This window comes from Gallus gallus, chromosome 3 (genome assembly GCF_016699485.2).
Source record: "Gallus gallus isolate bGalGal1 chromosome 3, bGalGal1.mat.broiler.GRCg7b, whole genome shotgun sequence".
Lineage (NCBI taxonomy): Eukaryota > Metazoa > Chordata > Aves > Galliformes > Phasianidae > Gallus > Gallus gallus.
The window spans coordinates 16,481,039-16,505,032 of NC_052534.1; the positions used below are offsets into that span (position 1 = coordinate 16,481,039).

The 23,994-nt window shown below is 44.7% G+C and overlaps 2 protein-coding genes across 14 annotated transcripts in view; one reads left to right on the forward strand and one right to left on the reverse strand.

The window, feature by feature from the left end:
• Positions 1–10,751, reverse strand: part of GPCPD1 (glycerophosphocholine phosphodiesterase 1) — a 42,057-nt gene extending 31,306 nt beyond the window's left edge. For 2 of the 10 annotated variants that reach the window (NM_001398248.1, XM_046938760.1), the window contains exons 1-2: positions 10,164–10,201; positions 3,162–3,247 (exon numbers count right to left, since the gene is read on the reverse strand). In NM_001398248.1, the coding sequence (NP_001385177.1) occupies positions 3,162–3,210 (49 nt within the window). In that variant the 5' untranslated portion in view covers positions 3,211–3,247; positions 10,164–10,201. Of the gene's footprint in view, positions 1–3,161; positions 3,248–4,051; positions 4,224–5,731; positions 6,980–7,930; positions 7,969–8,612; positions 8,821–9,442; positions 10,202–10,493 lie in introns of those variants that run through there. The other 8 variants (XM_419376.8, XM_040697035.2, XM_046938757.1 and 5 more) reach the window with 8 other exon arrangements.
• CHGB (chromogranin B) overlaps positions 10,210–23,994 on the forward strand; it is a 96,106-nt gene continuing 82,321 nt past the window's right edge. Inside the window, exons 1-3 of one of the 4 annotated variants that reach the window (XM_046939544.1) lie at positions 10,210–10,309; positions 10,974–18,583; positions 21,121–21,216. The gene's annotated coding sequence lies outside the window, so the exon portion shown is untranslated. Of the gene's footprint in view, positions 10,310–10,905; positions 18,584–21,120; positions 21,217–23,994 lie in introns of those variants that run through there. The other 3 variants (XM_040698243.2, XM_046939545.1, XM_046939547.1) reach the window with 3 other exon arrangements.

The window sequence follows — 23,994 nt, forward strand, 5'->3', positions numbered from 1 at the left end:
AAGGTACAAGAGAAATACAGAAAGTGGAATTGTCTTTTCAAAGGCAATCCTAAACTCTGTGAGTTTGGGTTTGTTGTTTCTTTACTTCATGTTAGCTTCTCTTTCATCACCTGACTATATCCTGGTAGGGAACAGACCCAGTGAACACAAGTCACAGCAGTGACAATCTTCCTCCTGCTATGATGAAGCGAAACTGAAGCACTTGATGCCATGAGCTTATGCCAGTGTGTATGCTTCATCAGCAGGGTTGGCTCCAGAAGTGGTCTGACCAGAGAGAGTGAGACAAGGCACTATTCCCAGGCTGGGGGTGCCCTCTTACCCTACAGCTGGAACCAGTGATATGAGCAGGAAAATTGAGTGATGCGGATGCAGCATGTCAGCACTCAAGGTGCTCACCAACTACTCACTATGGTGACCTGAAACTCAGCATTGTCTGTTTCTAAATGAACTGGAAATGCTGCCGTTCACAGAACTGCTTATAGCACTGGAAACACCTATTTCTCCCCTTCACAAGGCTGCATCTTGCCAATGCTACCTCTTCAAAGCTCTCTGCCCTGGTCAAAACCAACAGTATTAATACTGTCAGTAAGCAACCTCCCATCACCTCTTTATGTTATCTGTATAAGCATTTACAAGTATCTCTTAGCAAGCAGTCACTGGGGCAGAATCTATTTCTCCCTGTCCCTAACTTTCGTTGCAGCTATCACCAGCAAAACAGTTACACACCCAAAGTCAATTTCGCTAGTGACAGCACCACCACAACAGTGAAAATGCCACTGTAAAGAAAGCAAAGAGCATTGCAATACTCTTGGATAGCAACACTTATGCTTTACAGTCTCATCTGATCCAAGGTCTATGATTATTTTCAATTTTTCTCCATAATGCTAAGAAAAACATTTCTCCTTACCAAAGACTCCACATCCACATCACGTGTCGACGTTCAGTTCCCCCAACTATCAACAACATTGGGAGAAGTGCAGGAGAGGTCTAACACAGCAAAGATGTCAGAACTTTTCAAGGTTTACCCCCAACTACAGCAGCTATGCCATCTAGATGCCATGGACTATTTATCTGTAAGAGCATTTCTGGCCACTCGTATATACTATCACATTCAGCTGCTTCTGTTAATTAAATACCAAGTTATTCTTCTTGTTAGTTTCCAAGTTCATAAGGATGAAGGTCAAAATAATGATCACAATTTATTATCACTAAATCTCGGTCTTACACATGATCTGCTAACTTGCATTCCTCACTTAGATTACAGAGTAATTTTACACACTTTTGACAAATGGCTTTGATAATTAAGTTGTATGTTTAGCAGTACGTACTACATCTACAACTGGCTTGCACAGAAACAAAGCTGCTGTAGTACTGTTCTTGGAGTATATATATAACACTAACAACATATAAAGTAAGTTGATGTTGACAGTGAAATCCAGCATCAACTAGTTAATCACAACAGATATGGGGTAAAAAGGGGGGTAGTATAAGGGAGCCACTGAATGGACACATCTGCTCTGAAGAGCCAAGATGACATCATCACAATTTAATCTTACATCCACTTCAGAAGTGTTCTCACTAACACAGGGACTACAGCATGTTTCAGCTTTTAACCCCTACAGGACACCTGCGTCACTGCTGTACTACCTTTCAGATGGTTATGACAAACACCTTTGACTGAAACGTTTAATTAAATGAATGGAAGTCACTTATCCTCTCAAAAACTTCCTGCTTCTACTCACTTTAATAAAAGAAAAAAGAAATGTTATGCTACACTGAAGCTGGTGTTTTCAATTCCCCACACCATTTACCAAACAAAGATTTTCCATTTTGTTATGATTTTTTTTTTTTAATGTCTAGATAGCAATAGTTCCATACAGCTGATTTTTACATCATGAGGATGTAGCAAATGTAGGCAGGTAAGTGATACAAGACCTGACGTGGGATTGATAAATGCAAGGTAATAATACAGGAGGAAGAGTTTGAACTATTTACACATCTCAGCAGAACATGAAATGACATTACTCATACAATAAAATACGTTTTCCTCATTATAACAGAGCAAAGAGTGACAGAAAGTTCTACAGATTTAACAAATACTCGTAATAAAGCATGAAACCTTTTAATTCCCCTATCCAAGTCAAGCATAGCCTCTGGGTTAGTCTGGCTCTGATTCTCTGTTTCTAAAGAACACAGCTGAAACAGGAGGGACCCCACAGAAAATCTTAAACTGCTATGGAAATACTTCTATATTTCTATATAGAAATATTTCTATATTTATCTATATAATGACTGAAAGCATTTTTAAGCTCAGAATGGTTCTCAGTAAGAACTGCAGCAGAGGTCAGAGACATTTACAAGGTTAATCATAAATACAAAACCAAACAAACATTATTCTTTTCCAAAAGCCAGGAAATTTTGCTGAAAACAGAAAGCAAAGTTATTGTCAATAGTTATTCTGCGAATTAAACGTGGACTTGAAGCTAACAGAACTTTCTGTCACCAAATGCTACCGAGACATGGATCTTTTTATTTTTTCTATAAGCAAAACTATCTGTTGTAATGTTAAGTAGAAATACAATATCAGCCAAAAACCTCATGCTTCAGGATGCAAGGCAACCACTACAGGATAAAATTTGAACAAATCTCAATTAAGAACAAGTGACTCTGCTGTTATCAGCTGAAGGACTGTCAGCTGCTTCCTCTGAAATACCTAAGGTGGAATACTGAATTCAGCTGCAGTGTCTTTCTGCCCTTAGCACCTAGTAGAGCTCACACCCCATTACACAAAGCTTTCAATAGGGACAAAGAGCAATAAAAAAATAGAATGAACACGTCAACACATGCCTAACTATCACAGCCCGGAATGTAAATACTCCTAATTGATTAAGAAGCTACTAGAGACAGAATCCTAATTTTAAAGTACCATAACTACTTGAGTGAGCAACAAAGTTGGTACCACACTATGAAATTGTTTGTATTTCTATGTGGAATTTCTTTCTTAAGGTATTTTACAAAAAGTTACTTTGATAGTAGAACTGACGTGTTCCTGTAGTCCTGAAGAAAATAGAAAAAGACAGCCTTTGAATGGTCTTCTGATCAGTTTTCTATCAGTTCTACAATAGCAAAAGGAAAGCTTATGGTAGGTATGACTGGGGTACCTGGTACTGATGGTCCTCTCACTTCAAAAGTCACTTGAGATGAGGTCATACTTGCAGAATTTTTGTCTTAGGAAAGTTGAAATCTCCTATAGTGAGAGAGAAAACAATACTACATTTCAGGAACAACATACTACATCTTTTGCTTGTTCTATGGAAGAGGAAACGCACACAAAAAGACCACCGAAACCAACAGCATATGCGAGTATCAGTATCACACAACATAAGAGTCTTGGCATTCCGTTTTTATACGTATAAGTTATAACTAACATTGCTCCTAAATAGGCCACCTCATTCTGCATTTAAGCTTCGCAAGTAACGTGGCTGTAAATAAACAATGCAAAGTACTGATGCCAGAAACAAGTACACTTCAGAAGTTGCATAAGGAGCAGATGTCTTCCCTGAATTTGGTCAGGCCTGCATCACTGGGTCATGTGTGTCCAACCTTTTGGCTTGCCTGGGCTGCACTGAGTGGAAAGGAATTGTCTTGGGCTACATTTAATATATTTCATAATTCATATATATATAAAGTAACAAAACTTTTTAGTTCTTCATGTTTTTTTAAATATAAAAAGAGGGTAACAACAACATCAAACTAGTGGCATACTTGATCTTATTTTTGTGACTTAACGCAACAGCCTGGTTCAATGGAAAGAGCTCCAATTCTGATGAGCTCTTGGGTGTTTGTCAGATTTCTGATGAAATTTTGCTTCTCCTGTACCTCATCTCTGAAAACAGCTGCTCTCAAATGTACATAGCAAAAAGTTGATTTTTTTCAGCAATCTTGAAACCTCTTCTCACATTCCTTCATCAAAACAGAAAGCACAGCTGCGTGTTTTTTGCTGTTCAGGCCTGTGTTCAGCTAACGTGTCACACTGCACACAATCACTTACCAAAACTCAGTCAGCACTGCCCTGCACGCCGGTTATCAGCCCGGCCAGCACCAATGGCACCCGGCTGTATGGCTGCTGTGAGCCATGGGTGCACACCCATGCCGGGCCACTTGGTGGGGCAGAGCCACCACCATGACTGCACAAGGATACGAGCTGTGCTGGGCAGCGGGATGGACGTGCCTGCATTAGGTGGTCTGTATATTAACAGCAACACGCTCCGGTACTTATTTCTGGCAGCTATTTATAGACAGGGGAAGGTTAAAATGCAGCGTTTCAGTGCCAAAAATAAAACCGCGGCTTCAAAACGGGTGCTGTATGAGACAAAAGCTCCACTTTGAAGCAGAACATGCAAGCCATTAGTGTGTTTATAAGGACACTGACTGGCTCGTGGCCTTGGCTGGGCTCACACACCGTCCTTGCTCTGACACCCTTTAATTGCAAAGAGCCAAGGGGGAAATGAAGCAGGCAGAAGTGATTTGGCAGAGGCTACACGACAGGCAGCTGTCAGCTAAGGCCTGAGCCCAGCTCCCTAAAGCAACAGCAGGCTTTTAGCACGTACAAAACCTATTCCCACAGCTCACTCAACGTGACTCAAAACGCACCCTGTCAAAACCAAAACCAAAAACCAGCACATCTATCCCGCTCCAAATTAACCATCCACCCCCTCTTATGGGAAATCTGAATCTCTGTCAAATCTATAAAGCATTTTACTTGCTGTTGTAAGCACCTCATCCCCAAGGCCTTCCCAACCTGCCCAAGGGACACGCAGCAGGAGAAGAAAACCCCAGTTCACACCACCAGACCCAAGCAGGAGTTCATGCCTCCAGCACTACCTCTCATTTTAAATAAATGTCTACTCTGGCAGAGTACTGAATGCCTGCACAGTAAAGAAGAAATAACATATGTTCACTCAGCAACTGTATTTTATGCTTTTTGATCATGAATCAAAACTGTTGTGTATCACCTTGCACCTACAAATCGTTCTGTACATGAGACAAAAAGGTTTTAATTTCATAAAGCAGAAAGGTTTAACTGTCCAGCTATGACTGCTCCTGGAAAGACAGAGCTCTGTTCCTAGAGGAAAATGGCAAGAAACTGTAGATTCAATACTCAGACTCTGTGACCAGCAGGTGAGGTGACAGCCCATGTTCTAAAGCCTATGTGCTTTCAAGCCTTCAATACCGCCTCACTAAAGGTGAGAAGGAATAGCAAAATCCTCTACCCCTGTACAGAGGGACTGCTGGGGGGAGGTAAAGCCCAGAAAGGTCATTACTGTCCATTCAAGGGAAATGTATTAAGTTGGAACAGCTCTGTAATAAGAAAAAAAACATATATACGTTTCCTAATCAGCAAATATTAACCAATTCAGCCAAATAGATTTATGATCGTGCGCAACCATTTATAAACAACTTCTGGGTTCAACACCATTAAAGCTGAATTCACATCTGCTGTAACCACGCATGACCCAACGCCAGCTTGGGGTGCAAACAACTGCCTCCTGTCCTGCGACCCATCCCGTGCCTTCAGCTGGCTTCTCTGGGTACTGCAGCTAGCCCCTCGTGCAGGGGAGTGATGAACACCTGAATGCATCCCAGCCACTTACTCACGGGATGCACAAGTCCTACCCAGCAGACATTCACATGATCCTACCAACACTTCACATCATAAATGTTTCCTCACCTCGAGATTCTTGCTTTCACAAGAGAAACAAGTCACAAGTCCCACCATGTCACAGCTCTATTTCCTCTCATCACCCTCCCTCTGCAAAGTAATACCTTACCTTCCACAGCTTCTGGAGGCTTCCCAAGGAAATGGTGACCGCACGGCAGCAGTCCTAAGCCCAACTGATCTGCCTTCCAAAGTCTGACTCAAAAAAACCCTGCCCATCAGTCATCCCCACAGTAAGACAGCCTATCTGCAAGTCTTCCAGGGCAGGGGCAAGATTAACAGCCTGGTGGTTGTATGCAACCTTGGTTCCCTTGCTAGGAGACAAAGTCTTCCTCTTGCAACCAGGAATCTTGCAGTTTCAGAGAACTGCTTACCTTCCTTCATGCACCCACAAGAAAGGCAACAAAAGCCTCAAACACAGTAATGTGCATGCTGGATGGAAAAGAAAAATCGTACTCTTTGTTCTAACATAGCCTGTAAATATTTCCATGTTCCTCAAGGATACCTGAAGGAACACAAGAGTGGCAGGAGGTAATGGACATCCTGAAATACAGTCTGCAAGCTCTTCTCTTCTCATTCTAGAGGATCACTTTGGGAAGTGACAGAAGAACAGCCACTAGAGGCACTTGGAAGAAGAGAAACATATAACGTTCAGTGCTTCCCTTCTACTATAATGCAATCAACTATTAATGGATCACAAAATATGGCTTCTCTCTACAAATGAGGTAGCAAAGCTTCGGGATGTCATCACAGATGGGGAAGACCAAGATAATTTTCAGTTGTAGTCAAAACATACCAGAACATGGAGTTCCGTAATTCCAAGTCTGAAGTTTATTTGAGCCTTCTGGCTTACGGCTCTGGAGCACATCAAGCCCTTCACGACTCTTCAGCAGCAGCACACCTATCTCTCTGCCACACCCCCCACCACTTATTTCCTTCAGCTTTCCACTGAATTCAGAGCTGCACACCTTATGCAAGTATTTCAAAAGGAACTGGCTGTTTGCCACCCCTTATCTCACAGTCACTATTTCAGACTTATACAATCCTGAAACATAATATCCTAGCTTACAAATACTGAACAAATTTTAGACTCCCTGAAATTCATAGCATTCATAAAGCCAAACGACATGCCCTCTCAAGTAAGATTTGTAATAACAACACCAATGGGATCGAGAGGCTCTGACTTCAACACCTGCAGGACAACAAGACCGGCTTGAAAGATGATGTGATCCTCCTCCTCCTCCACCCTCACCCAGCCCCATAGAGGCCTCCACACTCCTAAGTCTCTAAGTTATGTTTTTTTCCCACCTGTGTATTAGACAGGAACCATTTCAGGCAACTGCGTTAACAAAGAATGAATAAAACATTGACTTAATCAACCATAAGATGTCTGTAAGGGCTGCAGAATGGTTGGGTACGGTAAGCAGTAGCAGGAAAAATACATACTGAAATCTTGAGTCGGGGCAATCCCAGACATGAGTACAGACACGGAGAACTCACTGCAAGCAGCCCTGCAGGGATGGACTTGGGGGTCCCAGCGGACGAAAGCTGGATACAGGCCAGCAGTGCGTGCTTGGAGCCCATAAGGCCAGCAGTATCCTGGGCTGTACCAACAGAGGGGTGGCAGCAGGGAGAGGGAAAGGATTGTCCCCCTCTGCTCTGCCATCACAAGGCCCCATCTGGAGTACTGCGTCCAGGGGCCCTCAGCTCAGAAAAGACATGGAGCTGTTGGAGTGAGTCCAGAGAAGGCCACAAAGGTGACCAGAGGGCTGGAGAACCTGTCTTACAAACAGGCTGAGGAAGATGGGCTTGATCAGCCTGAGAAGGGTCTGGAGAGATCTCACTGCAGCATTACAGTACACACGGGAGACTGACTTTATACAGGGGCTGACAGTGAGAGGACAAGGAGGAATGGCTTTAAACTGAAAGAGGAGAAATGTGGGGTAGACATTAGGAAGAAATTCTTTACTCAGAGGGCAGTGAAGCCCTGGCACAGCTGCCCAGAGAAGCTGTGGTGCCCCATCCCTGGAGGTGCTCCAGGTCAGGTCAGATGGGGTCCTGGGCAGCCTGAGCTGGTGGGGGGGGCAGCCCTGCCCATGGCTGGGGGGTGAAATTGCATTGTGGGCTTTAAGGTCCCTCCCAACCCAAACCATTTTATGATTCTAATAGGGAAAGAGAGAAGAAACAGACCAACTCTCTGGAAAAACCAACCTTAGCTTTCTGAAGGGAGAGGCGAGGTACAAACGAAGGTCTTCTGTTGAAAATAAGAACTCACAAAAAAGCCCTAAGGTAAAAGAAGCAAAATGCCATTCTTCCAGCACACGAGGAGAATCCAGCTTTGTAAACTACACTCCCTTTCGTGCATCGAATAAACCATGAACTAATCCAACTTAAGTTCCTGGATGCTAGATGACCCAGACCATATGATACATTGACCCTTTGCCATGACTTTATCCACCGAGGACAATTTGTATTCAGCAAGCTAACAAAGAGAAAGCCGAATCGAAGCAGCCTTATGTTGAGATACAGCATGATACCTGTTTGCACCTCTCCTTGCAGACCCTATCCAGTACACTATGCTTAGCTGGTAGAAGTGCCTGCCATAAAGCTGTCATCCTGAAACTACTGAATAACATTACATTTAAAGATGAGTGGATAACATAGAACACACACCTTTTCCCCCACCACAAGGATGAAATACAGCCAAAGTCATTTTTTAATGGTATATATATATATATACCATTATATATACCATATATATATACCATTATTTTTATATATATATATATATATATATCCATCCAGGCATATATAATCCCATCCCATACTTTAATACCTCGAGTCACCTTAAGGTAAGAATATTTTTAACCACTGTATCACTGAATTTGCTTACCTGTAGAACAGTCAACCTGTGTACAAAGAGCTCCCTCACACAATTAGCACACGTTCCCTCACCAAACCAACCAGTGCAGGCTAATGCACAAAGTAAGCACATACTCCATTATTTCAACATATTGCTGCTGCTTTGCATACGCAGAGCCAAACAGCAAGATCCACACGGCCGTGTTTTGTACATCCCTTGTTTTAAGCAGGCGCTCTCCACCTTAAAAGCACACACTGGTGAGACTTATCAACGCCACGCAGACGTCCAGCTCAGGCCAGGGGAAAGGTGCCCCGATTGCAGCCAAGCTGCCTGACAGCTGAGTGCACGTCAGCCAGAGCGGGGTCAGCACGGGGCACCGCTGCCCAGCTTTGCATGGCATCTATTCACACACAGTTAAAACTTCACACAGAGAACAGGCTTTGCTGCTTGCGTAAAGTACATTTAAAGTACCCAGCGATCACGCTACTTAATTGTATTACACGCCTAGCGAGCACCAGAACTCCAGGAGGTGAGAGGGCATGCTTGGCAACATGACGACAACTGGATGAGAATGTGACAAAGTGTATTACAGCACCAACTCCTTCCCGTCCCCCCGCACAGCCAGCGGGTTCTGCCGGCCCCCCACTGCTACGTAGGACGGCCACAGAGTCAGCAGCTCCCTGCTGCATTGCAGTATGGGCGGCGGGCAGAAAACAAACTTGCACGGGTGATGCAAACACGCTGCTATGGCCCAAAGGCAGGAATTTCATCAGTAAGGGAGGGTGACATTGGCAGAGGCAAAACCTGAGTGCTGTTACTGAAAGAGCATCACGTCAGCCTATAGTAACAGTGAAAAATACCTTCCAGATTCTCATTTCAGTATGTGTTCCTTACAAGGCCAAGCCAGCCCCAGCCATCGAACTCAAGATCGCTCTCTGGCACACCAGATGGCAACAAATATCTGCTTTAAGTAACAAGAACGTAAGGGTTTGCAGCGTTTCATAAACATCCACCTGTGCGGTGGACTCTTCTGCCTTAGCCACACTGCTTTTTTACACAAAGTTCTTAAAAAAAAAGCCATACGAAATGGCTGGGGGGCCATTTCAGCAACCCCACCGCCGGCTCCGTGTCTCCCCCACGTCCCCGAGGCCAACAGGGCGCTCCCGGGGCGGTACCGAGACGCCCGCGGGCACCGCCAGCCTCCGCCGCTCAGCCACGGGAAAGCGCACGCAGAGCCCCCCCCGCAGCTCCCCGCGCCGACACAAAGGCACGCCGCCTCCAGAAGCCCGCAGCTCCTTCAGGACGACGGCCCACGCCGCTCTCCGAGGCACGGTGAGCCCACTCCCGAGAGCAGCTCCTGCTCAACGCAAAGCGTCACCACGCGGAGATTTAAAAACATTCCAGACGAGTAATTTTGCAGAGAGAGGTACGGACGCCAGCGCCCTGACAGGAGAAGCCCTTGACTAAAAAGAGCGAACAAAAGAGCAGCGCCGACCCGCGCCACAGCCCGCTCAGCGCGCGCGCAGCCGCCCACCGCCCCTCCTCAGCGCCAACGGCCGCCCCCCACGCGCGCGCCCTCACCTCGCACCCACCAACCGGTTCCAGCTGCCCGCGGCCGCGGCGGACAGAGGAGGCGCGGCGCGAGGCGGGGCGGCCCACGTGACGCCGCGGCCGCCTTGGCCCCGCCCCCCCCGCTAGACGCAGCCAATGAGAAGCCGGCAGGAAGGGTAAGAGGAGGCCGTGCCCTTTCCTCGAAAGCCCTGGGGGGCCGCGCGCGAGGGGCAGGGGGTACTGGGGACCGCGCCCGATCTCCGCACAGCGAGGCGCCGGCAGCCCTCGCTCGCCCCCTCCAGTCACGAAAAACGGCGGTACGGCGCTGCCACGCTGCCCTCCGGCCGGTTCTCTCCCTACCCCTGGCGTCCCCTTCGCGGCACGGATCGGCCGCGTCCCCCGGCCCAGCCGACGCGGACTGACCTGACCCGGACGCGGCTGCAGGCTTTCCGCCCCCTTTGTACGTTCGCCGCCCGCGCTCCCTGCCCCTCCTCCTGCCACCGCCGCTGCCCAGAGCCGCCTGACAGCGCGGGGCGCGGGGGAGGGGGTGGGGCGGCGGCGGCGCGGCCGTCAACCGCTTCCAGCTGCCCTCCGCCGCAGCGGAACGCGGGGCCGGGCGGAACTACCCTTGTGACGTCACCTCACCGGCGCTCGCGTTCGGTCCGCTGCCTGCCGCAGCCAATGAGAAGCCGCTCGGGGCCTGAGGGGGGCGGGGCCAACAGGGCTTGCATAAACTGTTAGCTAAGAAAATTGATTGTGCCTTACGCTGCTTGTGTCAGTTGGTATGGAAGCTGTAGTGTGAGTAGGCTGAGACACCGCTCATCCTCTTTTTTGTGCCAGGAGGACTACCGCTGTAATGGGTACACTGCTCTGCGCTGTCCCAGCTGTTCCCTAAGCATACAGAGGACTATTTTCCACTCATTCGTCCCCTCCAGTGTGTTTGTAGGCAACTTCTGGCAGAAGACCGGCGTGTCGTAAGGAAAATGAATCTTGTAAATCAGTCTCAATGTCAGAATTTGCCTACTCTTACTTTTTTCTGAGTTGCTGAGGTCCTCCTGCGAGTGCTGCAGTCGCAGTGCCTTGCTGAAACTAACGAACCAAAAGCAAAACAGGCAGAGATGGGCATTAGAGAAAACTATGGCTGAAAGTCACAGCTGGATTCTGGCACAAAAGCCATTACAGCTGAAAGCGCTTTGTGCCAAAGCTGAAGGACGGTGAGGGATGAATTCCTCCGGGTAAGGAGGTAGGAGGGTTGGGGAGGCGTGTATTGCAATGTGAAGATGAGCGTGGACTGCTGCGGTAGGTGACAAACCCCAATGACCTGTAAGCATTAGGAACCATCACTTCTACAGCTGTAATCAATAGCGAGCTGAAGAAAGGGGGAGAATAGGGGGAGAAAGTGAGAAAATACCAGTTAGAACATGAATTACCTCCTTGGTTCTTTCTTACTCATTTTCAAGGTTTATCCAAGCAATTTGCTGTCGAGCTGGTGGAGAGCTGAACGCTTTGAGACGTGCTACTTCTTAAAAGTAGGCTTTCTGATGTGGAGCCAGCATCATGCTATGAAACTGTGCCACTGAACGTGTGTGAGCAGCTGGAAGTGCGGCACTTCAACTGCCAGCTCCAGTATTTATTCCAGGAAACATCCCTATCCTGTCAAAGCTATTACTGCATCTCCTACAACAATTCGGTATGGCCAAAGATTGCAAGTTGAACTCTAATTGGATTCGGGAGGCATCAATGCATTAATTTCATTAAAGGCTGTATCTCCCTCCTAATATCATTCAGCAGAGTTGAAATGGTTTGAGGATTTATTTTCTCCCTTGTAAACCGAAGTGGTTGACTGCAGCTGGAAGCTGACATTCTTTCAAACAAACCGTTTTTCAGTTCTTCAGATACCTTCACTGTTTGAGCATTCTTTCCATGTGAATAAATGCAGCAGCGATTGTGATGCTGCATTAAGAGCGACAGCTGATTCCAAACAGCGTAATTTGTCATGGCAACTTTGAAAGACTGATGTTCTTTCTGAAGGTGACTCAAGCTGACAAAATCTGAGATGATGTTCTTCGTTCTGTAATTAATAAGGCTTTTCAAAGGGAAGAAGTTTTGTTTAGCTTGATGATTAATTTCTCTGCACAGTCAATGTTACCACGACTGCATCAGTAGGTTTGAGGCAAGTCGTGTACTCTCTTTTTGTCAGCCTGTGAGATCCCTATCTTGCCTTGCTCCGAAGCTTTTCGCTCAAATATAATTTCCAATGTCATTATTCCTGTAAGTAATTTCACTGTAGCACTTCTTGTTCTTATTGAACAAAACAAAACCAGCTAATTAAGAACGATGATTAAGCTCGCACTCAGTGTAAAACAGAGCAAAGAGGGAAGGGCTGGAATAGGAAATGTTGTTAATGGCCAGGCTAAACATGAAAAAAGTCAACATTATGTGTGTACTTCCTCACCCTCCTAAGCAGCCCTGCAATATGGTTGGGACAGATAAGGCCATCCTTTGCTGCGTTATGGTAAACAAGTCTCAGCCACTCCTCACAACCATATAAAACTGTAAGAGCACATAGATGAGGTCTTAGAAGTTTTCTTAAGCACCCGTTCAAAAAGTTAAGATTGGTACTCTGCTTTTCTTACTTACCTAGCAGCAAAATGAAAACAAAAGAAGCGGGGTTTAATATCACAGAATCCTAAGGGTTTATGGGGAACTCTGGGGGTCATCAAGCACAACCCACTGCTAAAGGAGGTTCTGTACAGCAGGGTATGTGGGAAAGTGTCCAGGCGGATCTTAAATGTGTCCAGAGGAGACTCCGCAGCCTGTCAGGGGTGCTCTGTCACTCTCAAAGCAAAGAAGTTCTTTCTCATGTTCCTGTGGAACTTCCTGCCTTCCAGTTTGTGCCCATTGCCCCTTTTTCCATTGCTGGGCACTACTGAAAGGAGCCTGGCCCTATCCTCTTGACGCTTGCCCTTTAGCTATTCATAAATGTTGGTAATATCAGAAAGCCTGGACTGAATCAAGTTGGTGTTTGCAAAAAATGCCAAGGAGATTCAGAACGACAAAGGTCCCAAATTAATCTGAAGCGTGCAAACACAAGCTGTCTATTCACATGTGCGTGCATGCTTGTTTTCCCCTTTCTGCCCTAGTAGTTTAAGAAGCTACGAGGAGAACTCAACCAGCAGCGTGTGGCAGGCCACTTTGTTCCTGTGATGGTGCTGTGGTGAAGAATTCTCTGAATAGGAGTGGATGAGCTAAAAGATGCCCTGTGCAAGCCGTCTCCCTGAGCACTGTGAAGCTTACACTAAAAGCTGCACCTTGCCCCAAGGCATGACACAGGGCGTGAAGTGGGGCTAAGGCTGAGCCGAAGGCAGAATATCAGTGCAGCCTTGAGGCTGTGCTGATTCAGGAGCCCAAGGGCACTTATGCAGTCTGTTTTTGCAAATATTGGCAAAAGCCCAAGTGTGGGAAGTAAGGTTGCATGTATAGAATACACTAGCAAACATAGGCAGTAGGGAAGTGCCTCCGAGGTTTTATGTACCTCTTCTCCAGCCGTTTCTATCACCTATGTAGTATTTTCTTCTGCTGCCAGAACTTAAGGCTCAACCTACAAATCAAGCTTCGTTCATAATGTGAGCAGTTATAAAGATTTTGAACGCCAAATTATAGGTGCTCCCTCCTCCAATTACAGTTTGCATTATTAATTCCAGTGAAGTAGATCTACTGCCACCGGTGCTTGCGGCTGATGGAAGCCGTGTACACCCTGATGAACTGCAGTCCTTATTTTACTGCAGCCTTCCTGGGGTCCTGTGAATAAAAATAGCTTGTGATATTATGCAAATGGATGCCCAGCATTAGGCGTGCAGTGTCCAGTCGGGAATAATGCTATTTCTTTTATCCTTATTCTTGAAAATTCCCTTGTGACCTTTTTCCTGGTACTGAGAATACTGCTGTATCATTCTCTAATGTGAAATCTGGACAACTTACACTGAGGGAAAGAGATGCTCAGGGACTGCAAGGTTTCAAGCAAGAATAAAAACTGCAAGATTAGCATGGCAGAAACCTCCCATCCTCATGGAGAGTTATGAGAAGGTTAGTAGGAAAGGGTCTGTTTTGCAGTGGTAATTTTCTCTGTAATATGTACTATAATACTGTGTAATATAGTTTGCTCTGTGGACTAGTTAGCAGTTAGGGAACATAGAAACACATCAGATTAGTGAGTAATAAGAAAAGAAGGGTGTTTTAAAAACTTTCTAATGCTTGCAATGGGGAAAGCAAGAAGGTAAGCAGGAGGTGTAGAGGGAGTGGAGGAATGACACATTTGCAATAGCTCAGATTTCCCTTTGGGTGGGGGGAGATTATTGTTGCGTGGATGTGCTGGTGAGAAACATGGCAATGTATCAGAAGTGTGGAGGAGAGCATCCCTAAATATAATGCTACAGAAATATAAAATGACTAAAATGATACCCCTATGTGATTACTGTTAGAAATATCAAATTTATGTGATGGTAGAAAATAGCTACAGATATCCATCTTCCTCCTTCAGAAGACTCAGTCATTTGGAAACGATGTTAATTTTCATGTAATGTTGTCTACAACTGATTTGAGATTATACCACAGAAAATTATCCGCCGAGACCCCACTTGCTAATAGAATACCACAGAAATGAGGTTTGGATTGGAAATAAGACGTACTGTGATCTTCTCTCAGCATGATTTGCTTCTTAATCCAAGCAGTTTGATGGTTTCTGGAATGAAAGACGTATCACTTTCATTGCGAAGCTTTCAACATCTTAGCATTTATTTAATGTATGTGTAGTATTCTGCATACCCCTGGCTCTGTCTGCACGCCAACTGCAAACTATTCTGAAGCCATTTCTGGGAAACTTCCTGTGTTCTTACAGTCTCCATCTGGTTGACTCCAAAATTCTGCCTCAGAGCTGCCGTGCTCATTTCACCAGCAGCACCTGTTTCACTGTGTCAGAAACAAGGGTGGCCAACAAATGCAGAGCAATGGCAGTTGTTGATATGACACAGATAAAGTCAGTGGGTTTGTTTGGTTTGGTTTTATCTTGAGAACGGGAGGAACACCAGCCCTAATACAAGTAGAGACTGATTTCCTGTGGCAGCAGTGTAACTCTGCTGCGGTTCAAAATCCGCTTTCAAAGGTCGTGTTTGTGCTCTGAGTGAAATGTGTGACTGAATTTCATGCCTTGCCAGATAACAATAGTAGTGATGCAAGTGATTCCTTTGGACTCTGTGAGTCAGGGGTAGCGATAACGCTGGGTAGCCAAGTGCCAGCGCTCCGTGCTTCTCGGGGTTAAATAAAGCTGCTGTTCCCAGTGCCTATGTGAATACCCAGGTGTCCAACAGGGGCAGAAATCTGCCACTTCATATTGTCCATTGGAGCTGCCTACTTCCAGATTCAACCCTTCTTGAAATAATGCCTTTCAGGAATGTACTTACGTGCTGAAAGTAAGTGGAGAACCTCAAATTCAGAAGAGGCAAAAGTTAGCCTTTGCCACTCTGTACCACTTTGGTTCCCCATCCGTGTGCTGCTCGTACCGATGGTGAAGGACGTAGGTGCTTAGAGTAAGTTCCAGTTACTGACATGAAACTCTTTAAAAGCACAAACTCCTGCCTGTGACTGATCGTGTCTATACTCATTAAATAGGTGCCAGATTCTCTTGCAGTAACCCTAGGGTTTACAGCACTGTTGTTCCTGGGAATGCAGCCATACTCTAGAGATGCAGGTTTTTTTCCTATGACCAAAGCTCAGCATGCAGAGAAGCTAAGTCTATGTCTGGCCCACGCCAGTCTAGCAACTGGTTGCATCAATTTGGCTTTACTACACCTGTTATTGTACTTCTTCTGGCCCTACATTAACCTTTCCCTGAGTTATACCATCTCTCTCCTAGAAAGCTTTTTCTTTTTTATTTATTTAGGTTAGTTCTGTGTTGGGCTGGTGGGATGAAACAATTCAAAGCCAGTCCGGGTGAATGTTAGAGCTGACTTAACACAAGTGGAGACAGCAGAAGACAGGAGTTTAATCAGCTTTAGTTGCTGGGAAGTTGCTTGCTGAGACAATGGAGTTCTGGCAAAAACAGTCCAGAGACAGTTGAAATCATGTGAGGTTTGAAACAGAAACAAGCATTGGTAAGCAACCTGAGAGGACTTCCGAAAGAAAAATGGGGAACACATCAGTCACTTTGCAGCTGTTCTTCACTCTTGTCTGTCTGTGCCATACTTGACACACGGCTCTTGTAAGCTGACTGTGCCCATTCTACCCACAGCATCAAAAATGTTCCAAACTAAGACTTTGAAGGCCAACAAGATGCAAATGTAAGAAAGCCTCTGGAGCAATTCTCACTCTCATTATCATTGCTGGGAGGAAGTAAGAATTCCTACCTCCAACTTCAGCAGATATATATAGACATACGTAACATTAAAGATGACAACATCCCTTGTTTTTTAAACGCAGACTTACTTGCAACAGGCCGTTGTTCTTGATGTCTGGCAGTTCTCTTCAGTGTGCTCACATGAAGCTGTTCACAAGTTTGATGTTCATGTTTTAGTGAAAGCGCTAAAAATTAAGAGCAACCACTGTCAACATGCAAGACTGGTGATTAAAATGACACGCACAGCTGAACAACGCACAGCCTTTATGTGACAGCAGCAGGAACTGGTTTATCAGGTTAACAGGCACGTAAAGGATGAAAAAGTACTAAGAAAGCAAACAACAAAAGTGCAAAGACCTATTGATATATGGGCTGGTCTTCCCACCAAACAAAAGAGTACCACATCTAATGGCAGCAGAGCAAAAGCTATGAAGTCTAGGCTGTAGCTGCTATGAGGTAGTGAGATCTCAAGAGTGAGCTTGTTGACTGGATGTGAACACCTTTTTTTTGGGAATTCCAGACAAGGACTGGAAATCTTTCTGTCTGCTGTCAGCCATAAGACCAAAAAGGGACCAGGTGTGCCAGAGGACCGGCCCAATCCCATGCCTGTGCACAAAGGCAGCATGGATGGAGCTATGTCTGACAGGCTACAGGCAGAATGAGGAGCAATTAACTTAGATGTGTGAGCATCTGCTTTGTCTCTGTATTGCAGCCACAAAGCTCAGTTGCTGTTCACACTCCAGAGAAGCTGCCTGTTTCTAGAAAGCCGTTGCTGAAGGAACAACCCTCTGTGCTGTCTCAGCCCTTCCTCTCAGGACCTGATCCTACTGGGAGCAAGCAAGGAGGATAATGGTTAAAGGTGACCACAGGAAAGGCTTCCAGACAGGAAGAGCTGTGCTGCAGTCCCAGGCTGAATTTGGCCATCCCAAACCCAGGGCAGCACTCTGCAAAATGCACAAAGCACATTCCTTCTGTTCGAAACACATTCCTTCTGGTCATCACTGGAGGACAGGGCCTCAGTCCTGGGCACTGCTTTGAGATGCAACCGTCAGTCACTTACCTTAAGTTGCATGAATTACACTGGAAAACCATTCAGGCAAAAAAATATTTTCATCTGTTTGTTGTGGAAATATGGTGTTGCTCATTCTCAGGGCTGCAGGAAATCCTGCTGGTTTGAGAGGAAGACCTACCACTTTTGTTCATGATGGCATTGGGCTGAGGCTGTGTTACAGAAAGCCATGCTGCTCTGTAAACATCAGCCACCTACCTCCAGAGTGGAAGTATATTCGCCTTGAAAATCTGCTAATGTTGAATTGCTGTCAGCTGTGTATTGTAGTACAAACCTTCACCTTTTAAAGCACAAATAAATGTGCTACCATAAGGAGTGAAGTGAGTTTCTGGTCACACATTTGATCTATTTTAGTGTTGATGGTGACCCTGTGTTGTTTACCTGCTCTCTTCCAGGATAAGAAGCAGCTGTAATTGTCTCCACTCTTTCCTGTCAAAGTATTGTTCCACAAAAAAATTATACCCACTGAAAATCAAACCAATTTTTAATATTACTAGGGCAAAATGGTGTTCTAGAGTCCAGGAACTGGGAACATGAACTGTATTAAGGGATCATATAACACTCAAAAGACTTTCTGGAGACTAAACATTCACCTTTGTTGAGTAGAATCGTTTAGGTTAAAGAACGCTGAGATTCAGGCAACAAAAGCGAATGTGATCTTTCAGTGGGCTCCTCTCCTGGGGCCGGGTACCACAGGGTGTGCACATGGTTCTGCTAAGGTGCTCATCTGCTTGGGTTGAAATGAGGAATGTATCCTTTTTAGGGTATGAGTGTTAAAAACCACCTCCAAAACCCCACTGTTTCTACCCAGGGACTGAACTAGTGGAAAGGATTTGAACAGAGTAGGCTGGTTCTAAGACAAGGGAACTGCCTTGCCTCAGTGAGCTGTTACGTTTGCTTTCTAATTCCTTTATCTCACAGATATTCTGCAAATGATCCTGAACCAAGCCAAGGGTCAAGCTGAATGCAATCAAAGTCACTGAAAATACAGTAAGTGAACCACAATTCGGCATACTCTTACACACAGTCTGTGATGTGTGCACTGGGATCACTACCTCCAGCTGCTGAGCTGAGATAAAACTGTATTTCTTCAAACTCTCTAAAGGGTAGAAGGGAATGAATGACTCAGTTAAAGCCGGACAGGAAAAGGAACAGACAAAAGGAAAAAAATAAACAGTGGCAAAGGATGCCATGTAAAGCCAAAGCAAGAGCAACTGACCTTGGTATATTGTAGCTACTCAGCTGCTTATTTCCTGTTTAATTCTGCATCAAGCTCCAGACATTGAATATTTTCTAACCTAAATAAAGGGCTATGGTTTGTTTGGTCAAATAACTTTACACAAAGCAGATGTTCTTGCAAAAATGCGCATTCGGAAAATGCTTTTTGTTTCATTAACCACAGCATTTTGGATAATGTAACAGAAACAAAGCAAAGATATCCTGTTTTTTCAAGACATGAGATTACACAAGATGTCTGCCCTGCTCAGAGTTGGTTCTTTTTTTTAAATCTCTCAGTTAAGGCACGATTTTTGAAGAAGTATGTTCAAAAGAAATTTTATAGGTATGGAGCTAAAGGAGCCTGGCTGCCAGCATCTCTTTCTCTCAGCACTGACACATTGCTGTCTTTCCTGTCCTGGCTGCACACCTTATGTCCTAGGACATACAGATCCTGTTCTGCACTGGGAGGGGTGAGAGGGAGAGAGTGCAGGGCTCGTTCCAAAGCTCAGCAAAAAACATCCAACAAAATGAGGTAATAAAATAGCTGTTACAATACAACATAATCAAAATGGTGGTTGCCAGCTCCTCAAATACAGCATCTGCACAGCTCCCAAAGACTCCTGCCCCTTGGATAATATCATCCGAAACTGGGGGGTGGATTCCAAATGTTTTGGGAAGCAGGAAGAGACAGATGGATAAATACAAACACACAGCCTAGCCTTGTTAGCTTCTATTTTCTTCGGAAGCTGGACTAAAACAAAAATAGTGTGTTAAAAACAGAAAAACAGATTTGGCACTGACTGAGAAGATAGCAGGCAGAAGGACTTCCGCAGAACAACACCAGGCTCCTTCAAAAGATTTATGCCCGGGGGCTTCAGTGATGTCATAATCTTTATTTGCCCACTCATAAATGTGAGTCTCAGCTGTAACTTTTCTGACAGCAGCTATATTTAAAATGAAAGCCATGGGTTTGCACTGAGGACTCTTGCTCATAAGCTCAGCGAGCAGTGAAACATTGTGACTTATGGTCATCCTGACTTCATTCTCTGTTTCTAAACATTAATTATTGGCTGTAATATCTTACTTTGTTTGCTCTGTATCTTATCCCACAGCTTCATCCTTCAGCCCTTAATCACGTTGTAATCCTTGTTTTCAATAGGATTGATTGCAAGAAGGAGGATTATTTGTGTAAATAAATTATTAACTGGAAAGCATGTGCACAAGTCCCCACAAGTAGCCTACTCAGCTATTCCTGACTCCAGAAATAATTAGTTATTTGCTAAAGGCCTTATCCAGCGTCTGTGGATATCAGTGGATATCCGTTGGCTTCAATATGCTTTAGTTTGGGCTTTTATACTATGCTTTCTTGTCTTCTGAGTTCTGATAATGACTCTCACGTTGAATGCCTTCATCCTGGACAACAAGGGTTGGGAAGGTTGTACAGGCACTCCCCACATGGGGAGAAAGGGCCTCCTGCTCCTCCCAGCTCAGTAAAGCCTACAAGGACAATATGAGTGCTTATGCACTACAAATTTAGTGTGTCCTGAGCATTTTACTGCATCCACGACCTTTATTCTAGGTGGTGGCAATCTTCAGAGGGCTCACACATGCTACCTGTGGCCTTTGTTTGCTCTCAAAATTGTTGTTTATCTGCACTCACCATCAATACCTCAATCAGAACTGGTGCTGTGTTGGATGAGGGAAGAGAACTCACACAGGGGGTATCAAAATGTGGGGCCATTTTTCTGTTTTCCCCATGCTTTCTGTGTGGGAGTGCTAGGGTCAGTCCCGCAGTCCTCCTCCAGGGCATTGCTGCCACCAATGAACAGCACCTAGGAGAAAGACCAGCCTTATAGAGCAGCATCCGAACTTCCCCAGAAAGCAATTTAAGGGGTGAAATCACAGCCCTTCAAATCGTTTGTTCAGTACTTCAGAAACCTTGTGGCCAGCTGGTTCCAATGGCACGTCGCTGTTCTGTAGAGGCAGTAGTCATCAGTACAAAGGTCTGCCAACCAGACCTGGTGTCACTGATGTGCAGAAGCATCAGGTGAATGTATTTCTTTAGTACCAGGGTTTGCAAAATGAATGCTGGTGATCACAGAGCCTTCCCATCACTGGCTTTGGACAAAACCTAACTCCTACTCCGGCCTTGCTCAGCAGGAACTAAGCACAACCTGCTGTGACTCTACAAAGGCGAAAGAGAAACTTTGTGTACCTTGCATTGATAAGCTGTAAACAGTGGAGGTAAAGCCTTCAGTTCTGTCAATTCCATATCATGCTGACCCATTTCTTTCATCTCTTTCCTGCAGGGAGACAGCTGTGCCACGTGTCACCTGGAGCCAGTCCCATCCAAGAGAAGAGCTGCTTGACAAAGGAAGACATAGAAAGGAAGGGAGCAAAATGAGGTGAACCTTGCTGGATTATTCAGTACCATGGGCTCTCTCCAATGTTTATATGGGTTAAAGCAGCAATTCTTCATCAGTCCTAGGTAATAGCTGGACACAGTCCTGGCAAGAAGCTCCAGGTTGCCCTGTTTAGGCAGGGAGATTGTATCACATGAGCTCCAGAGGTCACTCCTACCTCAACTGTACTGTACTTCTGTGATTCTCCCATCTCTGAGATGGCTGGTGGAGATTTCCCTTTACAGAGAAAAACTTTCAGCTGGTTCATCAAGGCAGATACGTGGTGATTTTTTTTTTCCATCTGTGCCCACAATGCCAGCAGGGAATATGTTTAGAAAGTGAGAACACATGGGTGACATGGAGTAGCTCCACCTCACCAGCTCCCACCTTTTATGCAGTTACATGGGGAGGTGGTACCAATCTCGGAGGCCATAGGCAAAAATAGAAATTAATTTCAGGAAGTGGTTCAGGCACCACAAGGATGGATTACATGTGGAAAAGCAGACGGAGCTAAATGACCCCCCTTTCGCAGAACACAAGGGTATTAGAAATGGCTGCTCCTAGATGTAACACTGGTATAAGCCATATTATTGACAATCAATATAGAAAATGGAAACAACATATTTCTTTTTAGATCTCAACTATTTTCTGCCACTTGAGTGCTTGACGCCCCAGCTTGCAAACAGATAAGCTGGTTTATGAACAATACAGCATCACTTTCATTGCAATTGACTATTCAGAAGACTAGAGGAAGTAATTATCATTGTTTACATCAGCCACTGCCTTGCAACTGTTGTGTTAAGAGAGCATGTCCTAGGATATTCAGTGTTTTGTAACTGTTTTTTTTCCTTCTAAAATATCTAATCTTCATGTCTTCTGTTTCTTGTGGTGTGATGAAGTCTAGCACATAGTCAGACAAAATCTTAAAGCTAGAAAATAGCTTTGGTAGAGCTGAGAGTTTGATGAGAAACTGAAAGGATCTATTGTTGTCTTTAGTCGTATTTGTATTGCAATGAATAGACATGGATTTATTATTTTCTCATGCAAAACGCCACAGCATATTTTGAATTACTAAGTTATCTAACACTATAACACTATCTTGGACAAGGATAGCAAAGGAATCATGGGGTATGAATGTTGGTTTATAAGGGAAGACTAGAGAACACTGATAGAATGTTCTTATAACAGAAGAAGCAGTTTTTCTGGACAAGTTAAAAAAAGGTCATAAAATTGGTTTTTCCACCCATGGTGCATGAGCATTTTCTTCATTTGTCGAAACATTGAACAGCACTTAATTCTGATTTTGTAATGTATAAAGGATAACTTGGGGAAAATCTCTGGAAAAAGAAATCACATGTCTCAGATTGCATGCTATACTTTTGCTTGGAAGATTAAGAATTGCAAATTAAGTCAGATTCTCAAGGGTAATATGTTCTACCTTTCATCCTGGGGCAAGATGAGATCATTTTAAATCCAAGAGCTGTGTCACAGCTCGTATATTCTGTACCAATTTAAGGATGAGCAGAAGTATAAGTCATGGCCTGCCTTTCAACATAAAATATGTACATTGTTTGCCATGATTGCACCATAAAAGAGCATACTGTTAAGGACCTCCGTGCTAGTTTCATTCTTTTCATCACACTTTTACTCTTTTCATCCTATGGTCAAGCCTGTTACACCCCTTGGCTGCCCCTGTCTTTCCAGAGCAAAGACGTAGATAAATATAACAACCTCTGAAAGAAGCAAACATTAAAAGGTAAAAGGAAAGCTGACTTGGCAACTCTGGCAGGTTTTAGACTGCAATTGTGGTCATCAATCCCAGATCTCAAACACTGTTTCATGAATGCATATCTGTGCGAATAGTGCCTCTAACTGATACACTTGAAGAACTAAGAGAATGGTACTTGATTTCAGGACTCAAGCGTACTATTAGCACAAAAAGCTTGTATTCAAATGCCAGGAGCAATCTGTGCCACACAGCCAAGTTCCTTCAACTGCAGGGAAGCAGTGCTGATGGCCAACTAATGGCAAAACTAAACATGTGTCCTTTTACCTCCATTTCATCTACTTCCCACGGTGTTTCTAAGTTTACCTACCATGATACTTACTTTGTTTGATTTTACAGCTCTTCTTCATGTATCCCAATCATGAAAAACTCATTTTTTAAAAACCCCACCCAGGATATAATCAACTTTCTATTGACGGGCTTGTAATGAGCAAATCAACATCACAGCTTCTTGAGGGGACATTTGCGTGACAGACCTATCTCAAAACAGGAAGCAGATTCCTGCCTAAGTGCTGCTGAATAGAAATTGCTATGTCAACACTGTCAATGTCTGGTAGGCGTTAACTTAGTGTGATAACAACTGTGAGTGATAAGAATCTGGGGCACACCTGCAGTGGCCTGCTTTGGATGACCAGCAATCCTCATGAGAAACCATGCCCTGGGTTCCTGGAAGCTGATCATGAAAGTTTTGATATGTCTGCCAGGTAACAAAAATGACTGTATGTCTTAAAACCCTCTGATTGCTCTTATTGCTGCTCTGAGCTAGAGAGCAGGTGAAAGATTGCAAACCTGGGACAGACCACTTCATTTGAGGAATGTGCAACACCTGATGATGAATTAAACGGTTCTCATTGTTTTCCATCAAAACCTTGGCCCTATTCCTGTTGAACTGGCAAAAATCCCGCAGCTTCTAACATGAACCAGAACCAGTATCAAAAATGTTGGTGCTTTATACAAGTTTTGCCATGGGGCTGCCCCGCAGGAAGTACTGCTTT